General features: G+C 36.9%; 3 protein-coding genes and 1 long non-coding RNA gene across 5 annotated transcripts in view; 2 read left to right on the top strand and 2 right to left on the bottom strand.

Annotated features, from left to right (window-relative positions):
- LOC137399518 (RNA-binding protein 34-like) overlaps positions 1 to 2,146 on the bottom strand; it is a 45,802-nt gene extending 43,656 nt beyond the window's left edge. Inside the window, exon 1 of the mRNA XM_068085669.1 lies at positions 2,089 to 2,146. The gene's annotated coding sequence lies outside the window, so the exon portion shown is untranslated. The remainder of the gene's footprint in view (positions 1 to 2,088) is intronic.
- LOC137399517 (ribosome biogenesis protein NOP53-like) overlaps positions 1 to 12,383 on the top strand; it is a 33,908-nt gene extending 21,525 nt beyond the window's left edge. For both annotated transcript variants that reach the window (XM_068085665.1, XM_068085666.1), the window contains exons 7-12: positions 979 to 1,086; positions 1,902 to 2,066; positions 2,203 to 2,264; positions 3,837 to 4,023; positions 11,518 to 11,594; positions 11,687 to 12,383. In XM_068085665.1, the coding sequence (XP_067941766.1) occupies positions 979 to 1,086; positions 1,902 to 2,066; positions 2,203 to 2,264; positions 3,837 to 4,023; positions 11,518 to 11,594; positions 11,687 to 11,813 (726 nt within the window). In that variant the 3' untranslated portion in view covers positions 11,814 to 12,383. The remainder of the gene's footprint in view (positions 1 to 978; positions 1,087 to 1,901; positions 2,067 to 2,202; positions 2,265 to 3,836; positions 4,024 to 11,517; positions 11,595 to 11,686) is intronic.
- Positions 12,384 to 14,112: 1,729 nt separating this feature from the next.
- LOC137399902 (uncharacterized) lies at positions 14,113 to 17,107 on the top strand. The gene is made up of 3 exons (XR_010979191.1): positions 14,113 to 14,760; positions 15,581 to 16,309; positions 16,423 to 17,107. It is a non-coding gene; the product is annotated as an uncharacterized lncRNA (long non-coding RNA).
- Positions 17,108 to 17,919: 812 nt separating this feature from the next.
- On the bottom strand, positions 17,920 to 25,574 carry LOC137399520 (actophorin-like). The gene is made up of 5 exons (XM_068085672.1): positions 25,459 to 25,574; positions 23,586 to 23,721; positions 19,629 to 19,758; positions 19,212 to 19,349; positions 17,920 to 18,327 (listed from the first exon to the last, which is right to left on the bottom strand). Exons 1-5 carry the CDS (start codon positions 25,459 to 25,461, stop codon positions 18,303 to 18,305), a joined length of 432 nt encoding a protein of 143 aa, XP_067941773.1. The 5' UTR covers positions 25,462 to 25,574; the 3' UTR covers positions 17,920 to 18,302.
- Positions 25,575 to 25,715: the final 141 nt, after the last annotated feature.

Here is a 25,715-nt window from a genome sequence, read left to right as displayed (position 1 = left end):
CGTATGTTTTTAATTTAACTGCCTGCTCATTCTCATGGCTACAGCTTTTCTAATCATCTTATTGGAGCCTATAGGTCGCTAATCAATCTACTGCACTTACATGTTTCTTCCACATATAATCTCTAGCTGTTGTGGCTGTTTATCGTGCTGTTAATCGTGCTGTTTATCAGTAGTACCTGCTCTTGAACATAAGAGCATCCAGTCGTGGTTTGTACCTTTCTAACTTTGAATTTGATCAATGGACTGGATTGTAAGCTATTTGTCTAGGTCACGGGTTGGCAACCTGCGGTTGCGGAGCCGCATGCGGCTTTTTCATTCCCTCGCTGCGGCTCCCTCTGACTTCGAATTTTTTTATTCTTCTACCATATGACAAGTAATTAATAAAACTATAGAAGTATTATCACTAGATTTTGTAATATAATTTCAAAAATGCAGTTATGGTGATAAATCAAACATTGTCGCTTGTAATGCGTCATTATTTACGTTCTATTATTAGTACCTTATCACATGATTGACACGTGGCTTTAACATATAAGTACAGAAAAATGTACTACCGGATTCGCGCAGACGGCCAGATTGCTACGAGATACCTCTAATATTATGTCAAAAAACTGGGTTAAACACTTAGAAATCTAGTAAGGCTGGCCAGCCATTTGGGACACAACAACACTACTGCCAAACAACAACACTAATACAGGTAGTACACCTTTTAACAATTTTTGCACCAATAAAACCACTAAATTTATTTTATCTTTTGCAAAAATGTAATTTTGTTTTCTCAGCAGTTAAATCATTATACACGCCACACCTTTTAATTTTATGGTGTAAAATTGGTATGAAAGCATTAACAGCTAAACAAAAAAGTTACATGTAGTATTTATTTTCTTATTTTTGTAGGGTTTTGTAGTGTGCTTAGTTGGATGCTTTTTGGTTGTTAAATACGATGTTTGCAGTGATTTTAAATACTCTCTATTATAGCAACTATTGCAAAAAACAGTCGTTAAACAAGTCAAGGAAGATGTGGATGAAGCACGACTAGAGAGAAAATTGAAACCAAACTATGGTAGTGATGGGCCTCCTAGCCAGGTAAGAAGTACTAGATTATGGGTAAGGCAGCCGACTATGGATAAGGCAGCAGACTATGGGTATGGCAGCAGACTATGGGTATGGCAGCAGACTATGGATAAGGCAGCAGACTATGGGTAAGGCAGCAGACTATGAGTAAGGCAGCAGACTGGGTAAGGCAACAGACGATGGGTAAGGCAGCAGACTATGGGTATGGCAGCAGACTATGGGTAAGGCAGCAGACTATGGGTAACGCAACAGACTATGGGTAAGGCAGCAGACTATGGGTATGGCAGCAGACTATGGGTAAGGCAGCAGACTATGGGTAAGGCAGCAGACTATGGGTATGGCAGCAGACTATGGGTATGGCAAGGATTGACCTAGCTAGATGAGGGGCATGAACAATGAGGATAGGCAATGGACCTAACTAGGTAACTCTCTGGTGACTAGAACAGCGTTATTTCAGCCTGGCTCAATGTTTACCATACACCAAATGTAGTATCTTTACGCAATGATATGGGAGTCATGGTATATCTACATGGTTAACTCTTGGTCATTTAAACTCAAATGGTTATAGGTGTCATGGCTACATAGCTGTACCTAAAATAGCATGTAGCATTCCACACAGGTGAGTTGCTCATCTGGTCCTACATAAAATATTGGCCATTACATATGTTGGTGTGATGTTTAATCAACTTCATATCGGGTTTCGATCTTCCCATATTCAAAGTGAACCCAACGTCGATGCGAGGCTTGCTGGCGATACACTTGACTGTGTGTTGCTATCTCGCTTCCCCTGCTATCTTTCAATAGTTTTTAATATTACACGTGTTCAGGTTAGCCTTATGAAAGAATTATCACAAGGTCTGGGACTAGTTGATGAAGATGACCAGTCAGACAGTTCTCTCGATGAACAAGGAGAAGAACCAGTTAACGCTTCCAAAACTTGTAAGATGAAAACCAAAAAGCAGAAAAGAAAACGAAAGGAACGTCTTAAAGCGGTATGAATATTCAAGTACATACCACATACATAATCACATATCTTGTGAATATCCAGCTACTAGGCACTAGTAGTACAGCGTTATGTTTTGCGTTATGTTGGTACAACGTCTGATGGCCTGATTGATTTCCTTGCAGCAATCGTTGTTATCTAAAGAGAAAGAGGATAGAATTCGACAAGATCGCAACAGCAATGAGCGGTAGGTGAATACCTAGACAATAGTTGACAATAACGTGTGCCGCCTTCATTTTATACTGCTCACATACATAAACAATGACTAACAATGTACAAATGATCTCATAAAAGGGCGGTATAACTCTCGATCTGGCTATAACACTTTGGTACCTGCAGCTCAGCCGCTAACAATGAAATTGCTATTTGAAAACAAACTGGCTGTTGATTACGTCTTGGTATGCAACCATTTTTTCTGCTGATTCTACCTGTGCCATCGCACTTGTGGCCAACAGAAGGATTTGAAGCAACGACTATACCAATCTGATGTAGGTCGGAGCGATAGGGCCTCCATTAAGTACTACAGCATGAAGTCATGCTACTATTATACAGCCCCATACCTTTACATTCAAGACAAATTTGAGATGCAAGGATGCGAGACGATTCTCAGTGCGGCTGCTAGGTGGCCAGTGCGCGAGGATTTTTAAAAATGGCATTGCTTGTTCTTTCTCTTCGGATCAGTCGGTTTAAAAGGGTCAGCTAAAAGTGATAGTGAAAGCGAGGGAATAAGCGGTAAATCCGGAGAGGATAATAAACAATGAACCGGAAGACAAAATTAGTATTAAGTGTAGAGTGCGATTAAAACTTATTTTTAGGTTTGTGTTGAGTAGTATATATGTATGTATGTAAGTATGTATAGTAGGGCTAAATTCATTTAAGTTAAATTTAAGGTTTATGTTATGTAGCATCACAAATGTGTAGCGTACCGAATGTGTTGCCAGCAATTCTCTCACACCGCCGTTAGCTGCTACCGTGTGTCTGGAAGGTAAGAACTTCATGCAGATCTGTACATGATAATGGTATATTTTATTGCAGATCTTAACCGCTTGATGGGTATTTGTTCCTTTGTGAGTGTAGGTCATGAATTAGAACAATTAAACCACATTTTCCATCGTAATATCTTGTTTTTAGGTGTTTTTTGTTTCGCAGAAAATGGGAACTCATTAATTTGTCTATACTTATTTTGTATTGCTATTTTGCTTTGAGATATGAGAAAATTGACCTACGAGCTCAGTCCCGGAACACATTTAGCTTACCGTACTTTTCAGACTATTAACCGCACCCCTATATAAGCCGCATCTGCTTTATTTAAAAAAAAACATAATAAAACAATACATAGGCCACACCTTTTGCATAGGCTGCAGAACTCATGATGGTGCTTTTTAACACGGCAGCAACTTTGCTGGTTAGTACGGAACAGTCCCGTTAGGCACTGTTCCGTATTAACCCATGCTTTTTAGCCCAGTGCCTAGCCCTAACGGAACAGTACCGTTAGGCATTGTTTCGTTTTTACTTTGACCGCTAAAGGCGCACTAACCGGAGATTCCGGTTAATGCACCCTAGCGGTGATAGAAAAAAACCACAGGATAGCCGCACCATTATATAAGCCGTATAGCTCAAAACATCAGAAAAAAAGTAGCGGCTAATAGTCGGAAAAGTGCGGTATATATATCGTGGTATGACTGTAATCTCTACAGTATAGAATCATATCGCTATAAACACTACTTAGGTAGCCTTCATGTTGTTGCTATTCATACAGACTCAAGACCATAAAGAAACAAGTGGCAGCGAGAGAGAAGCTGTTGGCAAAGAAGGCAGCACTAAGAGAGGCAAAGAGAGTAGAGAAGGCTGGTGGGACAAAGAGGCTCTACAAGAAGAAGTTTGTGGAACCGGATGAGGATGTGTTATTGACGAGCGAGCTGAAAGGATCTCTAGCTCTCACTAGGGTAAGTCTTGCTCTTGTATTTTTCTTGCAGAAAAGAAATTCCCACACAACGAGAAACAAGTTTAAACATGACCAAGCCTTGCGTTGAGAAGCAACTTCAAAGGTGCCGGTAACTACATACATGTATATGTTACTCTGATCATAGTTTCCTAGAGCATCCATTCAATTTGTTACTCTGGCCACTGGCCTAATATAACATGTTTCTTAATGGCTAACTGACAGCACAAGCTTTAGTTGCTGTAACACTAATAGATAACATTACATTTTGTTGTTTGAATAATTTTTTCTTAAATTTCGACCAAATAGCAGGTTTTATCAATATTTTTCAAGTTATGAAAATGAACAAATGGTTCGCGATCTTTGCAAAATATCGACTTTAAACAGTTTTGACACTGAATAATTATATTAAAATCACTCATTTGTTGAACTCAGTTATCTAAAAATTGCTTGTTCAAAATCATGATTCAAGATACCAGAGCATGAGATGAGACATCAGACATGTTAATAGGTTTTATACAGACGACTTCAAGAATAGTCCAGTTTTACGAACAAGTTTTGAAATTTCTTATTTGTGTGAAAGAAGAACTTCTTGATAGAACACTCCGCAAGATGTACGCACATGCTAATTGGTGTGATTATATAACTACCACTTCGGAGTTGTCTCACATCTAAATACAGCGCAGGCCTTTTCAGTATTTGTGGTATATGCATTGACCTTGCTTTATAATTATCTGCCATGTTGTGTACCCAAAACAAGTAGCATGGCGACTAGATGAAGAAAATGTATCAGAATGGCAGTCGACGGAAGCGCTGATCATACATTGGCTAATCCTCAGCATTGACGTTATGCATGTATATCATAATTCAATGCTTTGCCGAAAGAATGACCTTATATCACAGCTTGGAGCTTGCATTGCGAATATTTTTGTCTCCAAAACTGGTTTTGCGATCTTCTAACGTCAAAATAATTGCTGAAAAACGAAGTGTCATAATTATCGTGGTATGATTAGATGTAAATTTAAAATGCTCTCAGTTAACCTTCAAATAGAACAGCCACAAGAGTTTCATGGCCGAAATGATGTGTGCCGCAATAATACTATAACTAGTCGAAATGAGGTGTGCCGCAATAATACTATAGCTAAAATCTTTAGAGGGCAAGCTTAAGCCTGGTTCCCATATCCATTGCGAGACCTCGGCGGTAATCTTACGCAGCAGAACACTTGTGACGCTAGGCTTGGCGGCATCTGTTCTTATAAAGCTGCATCACTAATAATCACATAAAAAATGTTCACTCGTCATGTCGTTTTGAAAATGCTGACCTTCATCTGTACAGTGCATTTTGAGAAGGTTTTGTCTGCGGCTCTTCGCAAAACTTGAACAGCGCTGAACTCTTGCGTTGACCTTCGATAACTACCGGCGATACTCAGCGCTTAGGTTCACATTTCACCGCTGACAGCCTGTGGTGCTGTCGCCTGTGCTTACGGCGTGTATGGGAACCAGGCTTTAGACACGCACTGTCCTGTTTGTAAATTTCATGTCTGACTCATTTTATAAGATTGTCAATTGTACAATAATAATTTGGCTAAAAGTCTTGAGGATGTTCAGCAACCATCTTCATCAATCTTAGCAATTACTTCTGCTCTAATCAGTTCAACCTAACTTTTCTGTTCCATCACAGACAGGACAGTGGGGCAATGATAGAGCCCCGTCTCCTCAACCACGTCCCCGACTTATATTTATTTAAGTCTATATTATACCTCGTTTATATTACATTCCTTCAAAACATTCAATGACCTTTTATATATTATAGTGCAATACTTTCCTCCTTGATGACCTTTTATCTACTATATAAACGCAATCTGTGTGTGCTGGTGTGTGTGTGTGTGTGTCCATCTTATAGAGCGGTCTTTCCTTTTTTCGTCGTACGTATTTCGGTCTTACGAAGTGAACTGAATTAATACAAGTAGTAAATAAATTATAGAGCTATCTTTCTTTTTTCCATTCGGTTGTACAAAGCCAACTGAATTAATATGAGTAGTAAAATTTAATTACCATGCTTTTCGGACTATTAGCCACTACTTTTTTCCGATGTTTTGAGCCATGCGGGCTTATTTAGAGGCTGCGCTATTCTGTGGCATTTTCTTTCACCGCAGGGGGCATTATATCCGGTTAGTCCGCCTCTAGCGGTGAAAGAAAAAACAAAACGATGCCTAACGGTACTGTTCCGCTAGGCGCTGGGTTAAAAAATGTCATTTATGTAAATTAATAAAATTTACTACAGAATTCAAATAAATTAATGAGTAGTAAATTACATGTAATTTATATTTACTGCCAATGCGTAGAGGGAAGATCACGTGAACGTTTATTTCTTGCGGCCACTGGACAAAACATTGTTGTTGACTACTAAATTTCCCACTTCAAAAAGGTAAGTACTTCCCATTCAATGTTGTACTGTCTATGAATTGCCACACCTCCACTACTTGATCTACTACACCTACTGCTAAACATTGAATTTGCCACTGTTCGTGATAGCAAACATGTTCATTTCCTTTCGCAGCTGAGTTAACTAATTTTTTTCTAGCTACGAGTACTCTAATTTACTACTACGACACATTACTTCAAATAAATTGTTATTGGCTCATTGTAGATTACCGTCACTGCTCTGAAGCCGAAGTCGGGCGTTAAAAATGCTATCTTGGTTATTGACAGCATCAAGTTTCTTTTGACAGACTGTGGAGGTAGCATTTTCTCCATTTTCTTGGATGAACGGTATTATATCTATTTTCACCTGCATGATTCTAGCTTGAGTAGGGCTACAGTTTGTTTTGCATTTTAATGGTTTAGAGGTGATCAAACAATAGCAAAATTCTTCCTACATTGAAATATAGTTATACAAACTAATTCTGTTGTGGCACTCATTAGTTTTAACTTGGAGAGGCGCTCTTTACCAATGTGTTATTAAACTTACTCTTTAGGCAAGCATTAACTGCACCAAATATTTTGGCTGCACTGGCACTAGAAACCGACGAGTCAAATTGCATCTATTCATTAAGCCCTAATGACTCCTAAATAATGATCAAATTTGAATTTCTTACTCCAAGTTTTGTCATGAAAAATGCATCGATACTTTTCAAGTTTTAACTCTGAGACCAGCGATTCGCTTACACTTCTAATTTTCAAAGCTAGTAGCATGGCCCTCTTGCATCTACCTGTAGATATATTATAGCATGACATTCCTTGGCATGTTTCTGTGGGCTGCACATGTTCATCTAAAAACTAAATGATGTCTCTACCAGAATTTTTATTATTTTATTCAGATGCAGACAACAACACACATAATCCAATGACAACACTGTTTTCAAAGGTCACTGAAGCATATGGGAGCCATACAAGAAAGGATGCATCTATTATCACTCATGTTCATGTTCGATCTACAGCACTGTACGCTACCCTGCTACCTCATTGCCTCCAGTGAAGGGATCTACAGATAAAGTTAGGTTACATTAGATAATAAGGACAGTTTTACCAATTAAAACGCTCACTTCTTCCAACGGTATTGAAGCAGTACAATGCCTCCCAAAAAGCCTACTGCCAAAACACACGAACAGCTTGATTTCCGTAAAGAAAGATACCGAATTTGCAAAGCAGCAGCTAGACAAGCAGAAACTGCTGAGCAAACACAGCTACAGCTAGAACAGGCCTGAACTGCTACTACAACTGCTAGAAGTGCAGAAACTGCAGAGCAAACACAGCTATGCCTACGACGAAACAGAATAGCTACTGCAGCTGCTAGAAGAGCAAAACTGTTGAACAAACACAGCTATGTAGAGAGTGGGCCAGAATAGATGCTGCAGCTGCTAGAAGTGCAGAGACTGCTGAGCCAACCCAGCAGTGACTCAAACAGCTCCGAGCAGCCGCTACAGCGGCCAGACGTGCAGAAACCTCCGAGCAGATGCAGCGGCCACAAGAAGATTATACACTAGCTACAGCAGCTGCTCGTCGAGCTGAGTTTTCAGAGCAGATGAAACGGCGACAACAGCAAAATGCACTAACTACAGCAGCTGCTACCAGGCGCTATGCATGGGTAGAAAACTTCGCACTTGACTAAATCCTGCAACACAGTATAGGGCTGAATTTTTCTATGGGACGAATGTCTAAAAATGTTCCAGATGTAATAATGCCTTACGTTGGAAAGGCGAGAGGCCATATATGTAGTTTATATAGTAGATTTTATTGATAATAAATTTTATCAACACAACCACATTACTGCTGCACAGTTTGTATATACCATGTCAAAACACAGGCTATAGACGAAGAACTGCTGAGTCATGATTAGTGTTTTAGGCATGTAGAAGTCTCAATTCAATAAATGCTGGCGATAGTTCAGCCGTGCAATAGCAAAAGATTTTCTAGAATTTTCTAAAATATGTGACTTTTCAATACTGCCAGTTTGAAGAACTTCAGTTTGCCTAGCAATGTCGATTTCATTATCTGTTTTATGTATAAAAATAGGACAACTCCGATTTGAGTGGTTAGAGACTGATGCATTGTAGACTAGCTGTAAAACACATTGCATATTTCCATCGTTCTCTCCAACATTATTGACATTTACGACTGCATACGTGTATACAGTCTGATCACCACAAAAATTTCAGTAGATTGCGTATTTGGAGTTGTTTTACAGTATGAAAGACAACTCTTAATAAACATTGCTTTACGTGAATCTGCTCTCGAACACGGGTAATGCAGCTAGTATATTATAGTGTAATAATTCCCTCTTTGATGACCTTTTATATATTATAGTGTAATATTTCCCTCGATGACCTTTTATACATTATAGTGTAATACTTCCCTACTTGATGACTTTTTGTATATTATAGTGTAATATTTTCTTCCTGGATGACTTTTTGTATACTTTAGCATAATAATTCCTTCCTTGATGACCTTTTATCCCACGACCAAACACGAGCGGAGCGAATGTTTGAGAGTTTTATGATAAATGCATGTGCACACAACTCACGAAAATTATTCATCAACAACGTCGCAAACCCTTGTACCGAAATCTCTTCAACAAATTTAACCATTTTTTGGTAGAGTCGTTTAAGTATAATAATAATACAAAACACATATAAACCAATTTAAATATGTTACCAAGTCTTTGTAAATTGTCGACAATATCTTAAAACTTACCCATCTGATCGGATTATACACAAATAGACAGATTAATTTGGCCGAAAATCGTTATTAAAACTTGCCAAGCCTTATTTTTATCAAAATTAAGACCGGCAAACGAAACGCCGAGCAACAGAGAATAGAACCATTAGTCGTGCGCATTTCACGAAAAAATGACGTGCACATTTCACCAGTCTATAGCATTGTCGAATTGCTGAAGGTTTCTGTAATTAACGTAGAAGTACTGAAATATAATCGTTTCTCTTTTGTCGATTTCAAAGTAACTGACATTCTGGACACTTTTGAGTACTTTGGTATTCTAACTGATGTCCAAAGCAGTAAAAGTAAAGGAAATGACGGTGTTATTTTTTTAACGATTCTTATGAGATTATTACAATATTTAAAGGTTGACTTGCAACAAACTTCACATTACAGTTATTTGGTATCAAAAGATTCACCATGTCTTACTCTGTTGTGTTGTAGGTGCCAAATATGTGGAAATGTGATTACAAGCTCTTAAAAGCTCAAAAACGAAAAACTGCCGTAGATTGGAATCTGTTTATTTCTCTGACGTAGTCATGAAATTTATTTGTCTTGTCATGTGATGCTTCCACAAGAATTGAAAGGCCAATAAAAAGCTCAATATAAAACTTATCGTAGCACTAGTTTATGACAAACACTTCGGGTTTTACCGAAGACCCCGTATCAAATATAGATGCCCGCTACTTTGCAGTTTTGTTTCGGTTTGGTCTAATCGGCAAGTTGTAATCTGATCATGTTACCCAATACTTCACAAATAATTTCTGCAGCACTTTTCGATTATCACAAGTGACCAACAAGCTCGTCATGATTATCATACAGTGATATGTACTCCTTCAAGCTAAGGCTAAAAAATTAAACGAATTTTTACGGTAAGTTATAAGATATCAGTGCTAAAAGTGACATCTTTACAATAACAATAAAACAGACGCGTAAGAACAATAGGTATGGTTTTATTGAATGCGTGAAGTTTATTTGTGAAAATATTTCGACGAATAAGGTTGCATAAAAGTGTAAACAGAAACCATCTATCACAGCTACGTCACATTTGAGCTGTTCTGGAAAGAGAATCCAAACTACGGCGGTTTCGTGTGGCTGCAATTAACTGTTCATTTTTGAGCTTTTAAGAGCTTGTAATCACATTTCCACATATTTTGCACCTACAACACAACAGAATAAGACATGGTGAATCTTTTCATATCAAATAACTGTAATGTGAATTTTGTTGCAAGTCAACCTTTAATTATAAGTTTGGATGACTATTGAAGTGTTATAGTCACACTAACAACATCGATGATGGGCAATATGTTACTGTTATTTTTTCTAAATAGTTTTGTTAAATAGATTTTCTAAAAATCTATATAAATATCACAACTTCTTGATATTGTTAGCTATGACCGTTTTGAAATGTAAACAAAATTGTGCATTGGTTTTCTATTATTACTGTATTACTATATTAATAATGTTGGTTATTCTAATAATATCAGTGCATTTTACTTCTAATATTGCATTTCTCCTATTGCAGGGAGAGAGATATAAACATATAATCTTTTCCTTTCATTGTTGCTGTTTGTCATGATCAAACACTTTTTTAAATAGATTTTCTAAAAATCTATATAAATATCACTTCTTGATATTGCTAACTATGACGTTTTGAAATGTCTACAAAATTGTGCATTGGTTTTATATCATTACTATATTAATAATATTGGTTATTCTAATAATATCAGTGCATTTTACTTCTAATATTGGCCAATATTGCATTTTTCCTATTGCAGGGGAGAGATATAAACATATAATCTTTTCATTTCATTATTGCTGTTTGTTGTATATAATAACACCCACACCCAGTACATTACAGCTACCGTTGCAGTTATCCTATTGCACTGCAGTGCCATTTCACTGCTAATATTGCATTTCTCAACCATCAGTACCCTTTCTTTTTTTCCAATATCTCTTTGGTCGTGGGCTGTATGACAGTGGAATTTCTAGTATATATTATAGTGTAATACTTCCTTCCTTGATGACTTTTTATACATTATAGTGTAATATTTCCTTCCTTGATGACTTTTTGTATATTATAGTGTAATACTTCCCTCTTTGATGACCTTTTGTATATTATAGTGTAATACTTACCTCTTTGATGACTTTTTGTATATTATAGTGTAATATTTCCCTCCTTGATGACTTTTTGTATATTATAGTGTAATACTTCCCTCTTTGATGACCTTTTGTATATTATAGTGTAATACTTCCCTCTTTGATGACCTTTTGTATATTATAGTGTAATACTTCCCTCCTTGATGACCGTTTCAAAAGTCTACAAAAGCGAAATATTATTGAGCCGAGAACCCGAGCCAAGTGAGCTATTTCCACAATCATACTCGATTCGTTCTTACGTTACTATTAGTCATGTCGCATTATGTCTTTATCTCGTACGCCTTTGTTTTTAGGTTTAGAAGGAAGTACAAGCCTAAGTTTGTGGAAAAGAAAGCCTTTAAAGAGATAACAGCCAAAAGTCGTGCAGGAGGAGGGCTCTTGATACCTTTTCACCAGAAGAAACATAATGAGAAGGAGTAGGAGCTGACGACTTCATACACTCTCTTCATACCTAACTTTGTAGGCCCCTATTGGGCTTACAAAGTCGTATTTGCCAACCAGTCCAAACCAAAAGATTCATTATGACCAAAAGATTCGTTATGTGGTATTTTGGTCTTTGATTTCTAGCTGGTCAAAATGGCCTGGTAAAATTTGAAATACGTCACTTATTTGCAAGCAAGTGCTCTTGCAAGATGTGTCTATATCATTTGACAGTCTTCCATGTCCTATGTTATTTTTAATAATTTCCAAGGTCATTCGATGAACTTTTACATCTCCACTGTCATATAATGCACTTTTACACTCCCAAGGTTATGTCATGCACTTTTACCTCCTCAATATTGGGTCGCCCATTGTCCACACCCTTAGGTCGTGCTATGCGCGTTCACATCTCAAGGTCATGTCACATATTTTCATTTTATTTTCAAGGTCATGTGATGCTTTTACCCAAGGTTTGTTAGTTGCTCCAATGCCGTGCTATGTACTTTCACATTTTCAAGGTCATTCTACGCCCTTTTCAGTTTCCAACATAATAAAATGCACTTGGTAGCATCACTGATAATTCATGCATTTGTCAGTTTTAAAATTCATTCAATATGCTTTAGCATTTCCTAGATTGTGCAAGTCAGCACTCCAAGGTCATGTTAGTGCTCCAAGATCATATGTTAGTTCCTCATTGTCATACGTTGGCGCTCCAACATCATATGTTCAAGCTCCAATGTCACGTGTTAGTGCTCCAAGGTCATTTATTAAGGCTTCAGTCTTATGTTAGTGCTCCAAAGTCATATGTCAGTGCTCCAAGATCATTTGTCAGCACTTCAATGTCATATGTTAGAGCTCCAAGGTATATGTTGGCGTTCTAAAGTCATATGTTAGGGGATCCAGGGTCATATGTCGGTGCTCCAAGGTCATATGTCAGTGCTCCAAGGTCATATGTCAGTGCTCTAAAGTCATATGTCATTGCTTCAAGGTCACATGCTGCATTTAACTGTGCTCGAGGAAGTAAAATGTCCTTGACAGTTTTCAAAATTGTTTATTCTGTCAGGCTGGTGTGATGTCTGACACTGGCAATTATGATTCCATGATTAACTATGGAATGCCTACCTGGCACATGTTTATATTGAAGGCTGGGTATTGATGTTTCCAGATTAATATGTGATGTTATGATCATAGCTACTTTTGTGAACAGCCACAGGTATCACCACATCTCTGATGCAGTTGTGGAATGAAGACATTTACATGCTGTGCTTTCTAATACACTATGAGGTCTGTTAGTGTAGATTCAATCAACACACAACGGTATTTGGTATTATAGCGATATGTGTTTTATATTTGTCAGTTGTTTTCAGTGTTCTATAGAGTTAAACTACACAATGAATCCAGAGGCTGAAGAAGTTAGTGGCTTCTTCAGCCTCTGGTTGTCATATTCAATGTGTTGGTTTCACTGCGAATCCTGTCAACACAGTTTTAGAGAGCGTACATAAGAGCATCAATGGCTCGGCTGCAAACGTTATGTGTGGTTGTATGGCAGCTTGTCTACAGCAAAGATTTCAAATCAAAATGAAATGGAAGAATTTTAGATTCATGTAGTTCCTACAGAAGCATATACTTGAATTTCATTTACCTATATTGTGATATATTTAGCAGACAGTAAATGGAATCTTTAAAATTGCATTAGGGGCCATTGTTGAATCTAGGATTGTTCTATGAAATCTGTTCCATAATATTTACTAGTGATTGTTAAATAAAAGGTTAATAAATTCTGGTGGTCATGACCATTGCAAACTGGTAATTTAAAAAAATAATTAACACATTTGTATAATTGAAAGTTACTGATCTTCACCCAAATGTTTTCATGATCATGAAAATATGATGAAAGTTAGTGTTTATGTAAAGAATGAACAATATCAGTATGGAAGAGCATTAAAAAGAGGGGGGATTGAATTTTCTGTTTTTGTCACATGTCTTGCACATGCCCAGTTGCATTTAATCATGATTAATATTAGACACTGGCCACAATGCTATATTCTATCACAGCAATATTACAATAACCCAATACTGTTAAGAAATATAAGATAAGATATTATGCAAAAATGTGCATAAATAGTTGCAGAATCTTGCATAAGATTATTGTACAAAGAGAGATATTTGGAAAATGTATAGAAAAATAGAGAAAGGTATAAAAAATTGGTAAGATTTGGCATGTGATATTAAATATTAGACAAAAACAGATAATTCCCCGTCACGTGACCGGGTTCTGAGTCACTCCAGTTATACTCGTCCTTGAGGGTGTAAGAGTTATTGTCATGCTAGTAACGCAAAATGGATTACGTGATCATACGGTCGCCTTCTTAGTTCCGTTTACCGTTTCGTACTCAAAGTGATATAGGATATTTATTATAATTATCACTTTGATTGTACTGTTCTATTACGATTTCAGCTGTTATTGTGGAAACTAAGGGCTGTTATTCCACCCAGCCTTATCTAAACCTACTTCTTTATGATTGAAAGGCTAAGTCGTTACCATAGTTTAAACGCGGGGCTAAGTGGCAATTTTGAGCATTATTTGAGAGAGAACTACACCTATTCATACATTGATCATGCTGATTTGTTAATATTTTATATCTCAGTGTAATTGGTGTGTGTATGTATGTGTTGAACTCAAAGTGCAACAAAGAGGTTACTAGAAGTTGGCAGTTTAGTAGTAGCAGCAGTCAACATTCCTTCGATCAACTTGCTTGTGGCATTAGATTAGATCAAGGAGTTTCACTCCTTGATTAATAGATGAAAATGGTCAACTGCTGGGTAGTAGGATGCACAAACAGATGTGTGCACAGCTACACAATGCATTGCTTCCCAAAAGATGCCACATTGCGAGTTAAGTGGATACAAATGATGAGACGAGAGGGCACCATCACGACTTTGTCATGTAAGTATTATATTTACAGAATTCATTGATGGTGGTGAACATAGCAAGAAACAAGGGTATACTTGTTTCTAGCACCCTCAATTTTAATGAACACATAAGTCGCATCATACGTAAGGCTAACGGCACTCTTTTTATGCTTATGCGGACCCTTAAGAAAACATCTCCTAATGTCAAAAGGACAGCATACTATAGTGTGTGTCGTCCACTGCTAGAGTACGCTTCGGAAATCTGGAGTCCACATTTTGATTATAGTATACAAGATCTAGAATCCATTAACCGAAAAGCTTTTAGGTGGGCCAACAATTTAAGAAAATTTGATAGTATATCATCAGAAATGGTGAAAATGGGATGGCAAACACTTGCAGAGAGAAGACGCATCAAGGACGAAAGCACACTGCAAAAAATTTTAAGCCAAGACCTAATGGTCGATTTTAATAGATTTGTAATTAAGAACTCATCCTATTTTACTCGAGGCTCCAATATCAGACACACAATCAATACAAGTGCAATGAAACACTCTTTTTTTAACCGTGCGATGAAATTTTAACATCTGATCCTCTTATAACTAGACCAAGCGATCTTATACTTTTATCCTTCAGACTTAGATAAATAAGTCTATGCTTATTTGTGATCTTATTTTTATGCCTAATGCACCATTTTATTTCTACAGGCCTAGCGGCCACTTGAGATATTTTACAGAGATAGAGATAGATAGATAGATAGCTTCTGCATGAAATAACTGTTTATTGAAGTTATATAAATACCAGCATAGACATAATATAGGCCTAACTAATATACAGATACACGTATTACTTTTCAGATCAGATGTATGAGCCTAACCACAAAGATGGCTTGAAGAAACTTCGGCATCTTGCTTATCCCACTCTGTTTCCACATCATTCAGCTGCCAAAAGGCGAAAGCCACCTTTAAAACGAGGTGCAGAAGACTCGGGGCCATCGATTGCTTATTCCTCTGACCACGATTATGCAAGCAGTAAGCCATGCCCAACAGCTGAAGAAGAACCTGATGTTTCAGTTCTGGAGGCACCTTCTTCTCCTAGTTTGCAAATTTGTTTTGTTCATGTTTGCTTTGACATACAATTGCATTTATTTTGAGTAATCTGTGTTTATAACATTTTCTATTAGTAGGCTTGCGATGATCATGCAAGTAAGTATAGTCAGTGGAAATGTGTGTAAGGAGTGCTGGGATTTATTTTATTCTTCTGGATGGGACTTAACCATTGCCTCTGTGCATCACTAATTCTTCTGTGTGTCTTCTTTCACATCTAATGTGCACACTTTGCTAATCCTAATATGCACAACTTAATAGAACTCATAACTTGTATAACCACCTTCTGATTATATGTTCCTCTCTCTTCCACGTATCACAACTTAACTAAAGCACCTAGATATACTGAGCTTGCATTGATAAAATTATTTCATGTTACTTTTAGTGGAAATGAATACAACTAGCATTAATGAAGATGACCAGGATACAATAAACACCCTGAAGAGAAAGATTTCTTCAGTAGAAACTCAGAATACTAAGGTATAAGACTTTTGTAGATTTTATAAGCTATATTTGATACTGATGTGTATTACTTGATGTTTGATATAGCCTAATGGGTATATATTAAATTGAATTTACTATTTTTGTCTAAGGTACGAAAGAGATGCTTTGATCTTGGCAAGAAACTCAAGCAGTCCGAGTCAGCTGTAAGTAAGTTGTTTAATGAGAATCAGCTTGAAGAGCTTCGACGAAAGTCTACAGGAGGACTTAAATGGAGCCCGGGAACCATTATAAAAGGTCTGCAACTAAGATTTGCATGTGGCTCCACAGGCTACAACGTGTTGCTTGAGCAGAATCAACCACTTCCTTCTATTAGAACACTCCAAAGACATATGCAGAGAGTTCCATTTTCATCTGGTGTACTCAAGGGGGTGTTTGAGTATATGAAAGTTAAGGTAAAGCTCTGTAATTACAGACTAAGATGTGAGGCTTCGCTCTCTAAAAAACTCATGTTGATTCAATCAAAAATGGCTATTTAAAATTATAACATTGTCTTTGGCTCAAATGTGAAATATTTTTGGTGTGACTAAAGGGCTTTAGTGTTCACAGGTTGAGAAAATGTCTCCCTTTGATAGAGACTCCAAGCTATTATAAGAGCAGATTACTCCAGCTAAAGAGTAAACCCGTATTAACAATAATTATGTGTATGTTTCTAGCAACTTCATTAAATTGACTGTATATATTATATACTTGATATATATGGCCTTATTTGGTGCATTTGAATATATATATTTATGTTGTTTGCAAACCCTTGCCCAACCACATGACATGTAATTTGTCTATATGTGTGTGTATGTATGCATTCTATTTGCAAATACAGTATATGTGCATGTGTAAAAACCAACTCAGTTTTTATGGATTTGTGCTCTTTTTTGCTTGATCAGAGGCAATAAGGCTGTCAAAGAGACTACATCATGTTAACTGAAGTATCATTTGTTAGCAAGTACTGCCTGTTATGCAAGCTTATTGGCCAATATTCACTTACGTGACTTTTATTGGCCAGCAAATACCATTGCCTAGAACAATGAAATGAAACCATTGAGCAAAGTGGAACTAAAATGGCTCCCTTAAATTGTTGGTGGCATAACTCTTCCACTCAATGGCTCTGGGCTGTGTCAGCAAATGCTCACAATGAATGCCCTCCAACCTTAGATGAGCGCTCAGCCTAATTGTTGAACCCAGACCACAGCTGCTAAGTCTGGCTATTGATGTCTAACTGACTTACAGCAGGCTTGCAGTCTTGCTTACCTGAATCTTTTGTACAATCACGAAAGTTGAAATTCTTTTTAAATGACTAGTACTGTAGAGATCACGAATTCGTTCAAGAGAATGTCAGGCGCCTTGAGAGCCGGCCAGTGAGCACTGTCTATGGTTCATGTCCTGGATATTTAAGCTACCTTATCTTTAATATTATCTTATTTCATATGAAAGTTTATCTTCAGATAAAGCCAGTATTGATGCGATGCGTGTCCAGCTAGAAACTGAACCCACTAGTAATTTATTCATACGTTGCGACAAATTTGTAGTGATGCTCAGTAACAATTCTTGAGTAACTGGCGTCTCGGACAGCTATAGCAAACTCCAACAGCTATTATCTGCTTCTCTGTATTTTATTACTTGCCAATTGCAAACGATAGAATTAAAGACCTTGAACAATTATTATTGCAAATATTATGTTGAAGAATTACTTGCGACTTACATAAATTGAGTGATCTTTCTTGCCTTATAATAATCCACTGAAGAACATCAAAAGTGTGCTACTTATAAATTGCAGTGTTGTATTAGTCCTGTAGAAAGGTAGTAACAAGCTTGAAAATGAAAAAGAGGAATTAAAGTTATCAATCTAGAGCACACTGGAACATTTTGGACCAAATGCTGGATTAGCAAACGGGGCTCCAGCAGCCAATCCTATCTAGTCATTGTTAGAGAAAGTAACTCTATCCTGGAGCCATCCTGTTTAATAGTCCATGATTTAGTCCTTCATTCCTCGTTGAGCTCTACAAGACATTGACAGACACTTGAACTCAGTCAGATACTAATGTAACAGAGACCCGATGAGAATTTCTATAAACTAATTATTTTATGTTAGGTTTACACAAATAAAATTTTTAGAAGGACGTTTTGAAATTAGCATTAACAAACAAATGTTAGATTCATCAATTGAAACGTTTAATCATATGCAGTAATTTGATAAAAAAATTTTAATTTCACACAAAGTTGTGATGCAATAAAATAAACAGAAAGCCATTGAGTCGCAAACAAATTTAGTCACACAATGTGATACCATTTTGATGTTGAAGAAGTCATCAACTTGAAAGAAATGGATAGATTATAGAGCTAATGGCTGATCAATGCCGAAAGCTAATCGATGCCGAAAGCTAATCGGTGCCGAAAGCTAATCGATGCCGAAAGCTAATCGATGCCGAGAGCCAATCGATACCAAGAGCTAACCAGCTAAAGGTTGGTTCACTCTATATCACAGTATCTCAACGTTGATGCCACAATACTCCAGTAATCGTCCATGATAACAATGTTCCCACTCACAAACCCATCCGCGTTTGCAGCAACAAATTGTTTAGGACGTTGTGTTCTAAATTTCTTGTAAATTTTTCACAAAGACACCTTTGTTTCCGCGTGCTCAAATTAAATACTTGGCCCGCAAAAACTATCATATATGAAAATAAATCATGCTATCCGAGAATCGCCATTGCCAAAATAGTTCACATTATACAGGCTTTTGGCGATGCTCAGCGAAATATCAAGAAAGTTTGACAGCTGCAAAATTCCCTGACGTATCCGCATTGCTGCGTCAATGCTATCGACTGCTGGTTCACATACAATTCGTTGTAAACAAATCACCGCTCGGGTTGGAAAAAACTACCTTTCGATAAGGTTTGCAACGCCCAGCTCCTCCATGTCTGTAGCCTGGAGTTCAATGACAAGCTGCAACTGCTTCTTTAGATAGTCCTTACTCGATGTATAGATCATCTTTTGCTTGATCTTTGCCCCTTCCGGGCTCCTACCAAATATAAATGCAGGATACATATTAGGGCTTACATTACCATTAATTGGACCAATATCATTTTACGACAAGAAACATCAATCGCTACAGAAATGGTAATCACAACTTGTAACGCATAATTTAGACCCATAAAACCACTATTTTAAAATATAGCTCATTACTGACGATGGTATTACTACATTGGGGACTAATTGCAGTACGGCAACTACTCCGTGATACTCAAGTCACTCATACATTCTTGTATTTACTATAAACCAAGATAGCCGGACAACTCACCACGCAATAAAGACTATTTTATTTTTGGGCTTGTCATTGAAGGTGAAGTCGAGATCGAAGGCAGCATAGCGGCACTCTTTGTTGTCAGCAGCAGCACTCAAGTCAGCGACCAGGTCCTCATATGGAGTGCCTAAAAGCATTGTGCTTAAGCTCAAAAGTTCATAGGGAATATATGCAGCTATTTGGCCTCTTTGCTGTTCAGGGGACAAAGATTGGACTACACAGGTTACTTTGCTATACCATATATTATAACTTTATTGTATTTTGGACAAAATCTGAACACCTTTCCATATTTCCCTCCACGGAATGATACACCTTGCCTATGTCTTAGTAGTTCAGTTTCTTTAATTTCTGAAAGAGAGCTCAAGCCTGGAACAGATGACAGTAATTTGATTTTTACAAGCTGAAGGCGCCCAAACAGCTGAAATATACTTTGAAATGAAGTCCTGATATGGTTGTAAGCATCTGTTAAAGTCATCTTGCTATCATGAACTGGTTAAAGTTTTCCAGGAAGACAGAATTGGGATTCAGGATGAAGAGAATAGTAGACTGGTTGACATTTTAACTCCAGACACCATACATATCAACATCCTGAACACGAGAAAGAACAACTCCAGACGCCATACATATCAACATCCTGAACACGAGAAGGAAGAACTAGGCCAGTGACGAGGATGTGGTCAATGCTGTGAGTGAATGGCTTTAGAAGCGGACCAGATTTCTATGTTAAGGGAATTAGTGACTTTGTAGCCAGAGGGGAACACGCACTGAAAAAGACAGCAACTTCGTAGCAAAATAAAAAAATGCACCTTTTAATACGTTATGTAGTTATCAAAAAGATTGATCATCAAGTTTTTGAACTGAACCAATTAAACGAAATACATTATATCTTCATGAAACTGTTTACAGCAATACATGCCAATTTTGACATATGTAATGTAGCATATCTAAAAACGAATTCATTTCATATGTATGTGAGTTTGAGTTTTTTTGGACGTAGTTCATCAACTGTTTCATATACGACACATTCGTAAATTTACCAATAGTAACCACACCTGATTAAGTGGCATTATTATGATTGTAAAATTATGCGCTTACAAATGCTGTTAAGATGAACTGTAATGGGATAAGATGGTTCTAAAGATCCAACCAATAAATTGTAATAGCATCAATTTGTCATTAAATCAAACATGCCCTGGTGAAAAACATCAACATTTTATATACTTATTTTATACACATATTAGTAACAAAATTATTAACAAAACAGTATATATTAACCTTAGTAACTATGGTTAACTTATAGTTAACCTAGTAACTCCAGCTTCGTTGCCATGGTAATCATGTTGATATTTCGTCCTTTAACATCGCTATCAACCTTAGGACCCATGAACAACGAATTAAAGTTATATATATAGTTATATACGTATGAATTGAAGTTTATTGTAACTATTAGATTAAACGCTAAAATGCACGATAAATTTTTCCATTCGCTTACTTTACCATAGTTTTTCTTCAACTCAAGTAATATCAAGCATTTACAAAACACGAAAATGCCGAGCTGAGACAGCAAGCGTCGTATCGCTTTCAGACATTGTGGGAAGGATTTCGGCAAATAGCATATCGGCATCTTCGTGATTCCGACTTATTCAGCACACAGACCGCCAAATTTGAATTTCGAGAGACATTTTGTTGATGTCGCATGACGAAAAAATGCCACGAATGGATGGGAAAACATCACATTTCACATCAAAAAGCGAAAAAACTGTAAAACATGAAAGGGCATTGTATGTTGAGTTTTTACTACAGTAATACTTCAACTTACGAGTGCTCCAACGTACGAGAAACTTGAGATACGAGCCAGCTTTTAGGCAAGTTTTAGCACTAACATACGAGCAATGTTTGAGATACGAGCACGTGAGTCAGTTGCAAAGTACGCCAGAGGTGTTTTATGAGAACAGCATCACTCTATTATAGTAAAATATGCGAAATGTGTATGCATGATTGATCTAGCTCAGCAATATGACAGAAATACATCTACAATTATCAAACCGAAGGGTTATATTCAGGGCATTTAGTTTGCAAAAGGACTAACCATAGTTTCTAAACGACGCAGCGATCTTCACGACCGCTGATGGAGAGACTGCTCAGGCATTGGATAAAAGATAAACAATTGGCCGGTGACAGCGTAACTGAAACGATGTTTCAATAAAGGCGAAGAAAAGGCCGGTGGTTAAAAAGCGAAAAAGCCTATGTGAAAACCCAGGGCTGATACTCCCCCTCAAAAGGCCCATTAGGTTCGGCCCAAAACCACGTTTTAGGGGGGGGGGGTTTTCAGACCATGGGGCACTGTCAGTGAATTTGCTACTTTAGGGGGGTTTCCACAACCAAGCCAGTAAAAGGGCCCATGCTCATTAAGGTTTTATTCAGCCAAAGTAATACCAATAAATTGCACCAAAATTCCAGTCTTCATTTTAATGCAGATTGCATTAAGATTTGCATGCTTGCTAACGGAAAAGGAAGGGAAAAGAGACAGTCGACACTGCATCATCTTAGCAACCCTTTAGCAATATACTCAGAATGAATGATATGATATTTCTTTTATTGGTATTATTATGTTTTCTTTTGTAAATGAAATGATGATCTGATGGTTCGTGTTTGGAATAAGTTTTATTAACCCTTTTGCAGGCATAGCAACATTTTTGTCGTTTTGCGATACTGACGCTAGTAAACAGAGCGACTATTATGTCACCACACGAACGGTTTTTATAAATTGATTTATGGTTATCTAATTGTCTTTTTTTTGTTTAATTTTTTTTACCAATAGTAAACTACAATATATTGGTCTATGTTAGCAACAAAAAATAAGCCGTTTTCAGAAGAAAAACGATCGTTTTTGCAATACTAAACCAACAAAAAATCCGAAATAAAAACGTAATTAAATAATATTGGAAATTTTGTTTGTAGCTTGTTTCTGCTTAATTAATACATGAATCATATTAGATGTTTAGCGCAGCCTGGAACCTGGGCGCCCTCTAGGGAACTCCCAGTGTTTAGGGGGTGTATTTCAAATTGACCAACCAGGTGATTGGGGGTACATTATCCAAATTCCAATTGACCAACCAGGTGATTGGGGGTACAATATCCAAGTCTGGGCCTATCCAGGTGGGTGTTTCTTTCAGAGTATCAGCCCTGGGTGTGAAAAGGCCGGTGCTATCTATAAAAATAGACTTTCGGACAAGTTGGCTAGTGGTCGTGCATTAACCCTTTGTGACGACACCAGTGTTCGTCCTAATCGCAACACGTTGAAAGGGCGACAAAGGCAAACGTCCTTACATAGGTTTATCTTAAAACGGCCGGCTAGTCGTGAAAGCGAAACAAAGGAAAATTAGCTAACCAGCGAGAAACCTCCAACTATGAACGCCGAAGAAATTTTAATTACGAAAAATGAAAGTTTGCTTTTAGGTTTGCTTTTAAGTTTGTTTTTTAAGACTTTGATAAAATCCAAATTTATCAGATTCAACTGTTGTAATGAAGAATAACACTTATATCTCCCTCCCTGGCAAATGCTAGCGTTAGCTGCTACTGTATGTGTTTAATTTTACATTTTAATTAATCACATTTCCTTGCATTTTTTTATTTGTTGCTTTTTGAAAGCATGTGGTAAGTTAGGACAATAACCAACATGTTTTTTCTGTTACAATATCTTGTTTTGAGTGTTTTATTTGCATTTTTTAGAGTATAGAAACCAATTAATATATATTTAATTGTTCTGTATATAAATAAATTGCACCAACATGCGAGTAAATTGACATAAGAGCTTAGTCTCGGAACGCATTAAGCTCGTAAGTCGAAGTATGACTGTATTCCAAACCAGCCCAACATGAAGAATCCGTAGAGGTGCTTTGGTAGATGTTGGAATCACCAAACCATGAAAAAATGTTCCTCCAGGATACTTACCTTTTGGGGCTGTTTTATCAACTGATATCTTTGTCTCCTGCTGAGTTATTTTGAAGATTATATAAGAATATTCATGGTGCATTTTCATCTTTTCAAACTCTGCCGCACATGTTGCATCTACTTTGACACCAGACGACTGCAAAAAAGAATTGTTTACCAATTTGCTGCAAGTACATGGAACTAATATTAGCCTGATACAGTTATTTATTTCGGTGGTGTGGCTTCAAAGTTCTATTAAAATAACCGAAAAGCTTTGGACTTGGAAAACGGGACTTCGATACGAACAGAATTGTTATTTATGAATCGAGTCGTTATTAGTACGATTTTGTGGACAATTTCTAATGATTACTTGCAAATATTGGTTCATGAAGACGAAAGAATGCCGCGGCGGCGATCAAATGGAGATGGCGTTCAATTAAAGGGCCGCGCTCTATTTTTTAACCCTTTTCCTATAGCGGCGGTGAAATAAAGGTGGCATTCTATTAGAAGTTTTACAATATTTTCCTTGGTTCAACCAAATCATCAAAGATTCCTATTTTTCCAGTGTTAAGCAACAGGCTTGGTACAAAGGGGTTGACAACAGCTTAAGCCACACGAGACTGAAAATGTGCAGGAACCATGCAAATTACCTCTTGCATTGATGAAAACAGTTAATTATTCATCAACTGGACCATTCGTACAGACATCTAAGCTAGGTTTTTATTACAGACCAATGAGATTATTCTAAATGAAATGTCTCCATATAAATGAATGAAGACATTGCGATCCTTGAAAACTTCTTTATGGTCGGTCAATTCCGGTGAAAGAGAACAAATATGCCCAATAGCATAACATCAAAATCAATGTTCTTTCAATAAACGGGAGATTTAAGACGAAGGCTATCACTGAAACGCTCGAGTAGAAACATTAACTACATGACTGATCGATACAAAATGATACTACAGGCAGTTACTTGAAGGGTTGCTATACAAATAGTATGCAAAGCATAGTTTTCGACTCTAAAACCAGTTGTTGAGTTTGAAATAATTCGGAAGTTGTACTAGATTATACAGGTTGATAAAAATTGAAATATGATCGTCAATAAAGCCTATTGAATTAAGTACTCGTACCTTTTACATCAAAAGACACTCTTACACAAATATTTTATTACAATATGCTTATTGTTATGCAAATCAGTAAACCCTTGAAACTCAAGGGTTTACTGAAACTATTGAAACTCTTGCGAGACTAGGTATTCGTTATTTAATAAACATTATGGTAGAGATGTAATAGGGAACCGCAAAAGCATAAACGAATTTTTAAAGGAGTGGACAAAAGAGCTCAAAAGTATAAACTTCTCATTGATCTACAAAAATGGTCAATGTGTTCAATTCATTAAATTTCTAAGCCATCGTTTCCGATTAGCGATCAAGTTGCTGTATACCTGCATCGATGGATGCACATCTATAACACCACAATTCAAGTTTGATGTCAACACAAAGCCATGTAGTATGATACAATACACACCAATCTGTTCAAAGCTGTTCACATCAAAGCTTTAAAATCTAGCGAGTAACTCGAGCTGCTACTTGCTTGTTCAAAATATCCTTATTCTCAACTATGTCACACTTTTGCCAGTATCATTAAACACTGCAGTAACTATACAAAACCGTCTATATTTCATTGTAAATTATTAGCAATAAACGTGTAAAATACTTCAAGCATTTCCAGCTATAAAAAGCGGATCACAAAACCATTATCAGTAGCGATTATTGAAATTCAACGGGTCAAGTTTATAGGAAGCCTTGACGGACGCAGCATAACACAACGCTACATTTGCTCAAGTATTATTTGAAATAGATGTAAAAGCATTAGACCAAATAATAAGACATACCATTTTGACGACTTTTGCGTAATTCTTTAAGCGATTGCTATTCAACGACCTTATGGCACGATAAAAAACTAAAGGAATAGTCAGCCTTTCATATAGCCCCGGCCTACATATGTATATTCATACGCACTTCCTTGCTATAGAAGACTATCTGACAAAACAACCAATTACAAATATTTTTGTTTAATTCATTGTTGATTAAATAAAAATGCTTTTATTTACAAATTTTGTAGGCAAAATTTTATTTTTTTGCTCTAAAT

The sequence above is a fragment of the Watersipora subatra genome, chromosome 7 (assembly GCF_963576615.1).
Source record: "Watersipora subatra chromosome 7, tzWatSuba1.1, whole genome shotgun sequence".
NCBI lineage: Eukaryota > Metazoa > Bryozoa > Gymnolaemata > Cheilostomatida > Watersiporidae > Watersipora > Watersipora subatra.
This window is presented reverse-complemented; position numbering and strand designations above follow the sequence as displayed.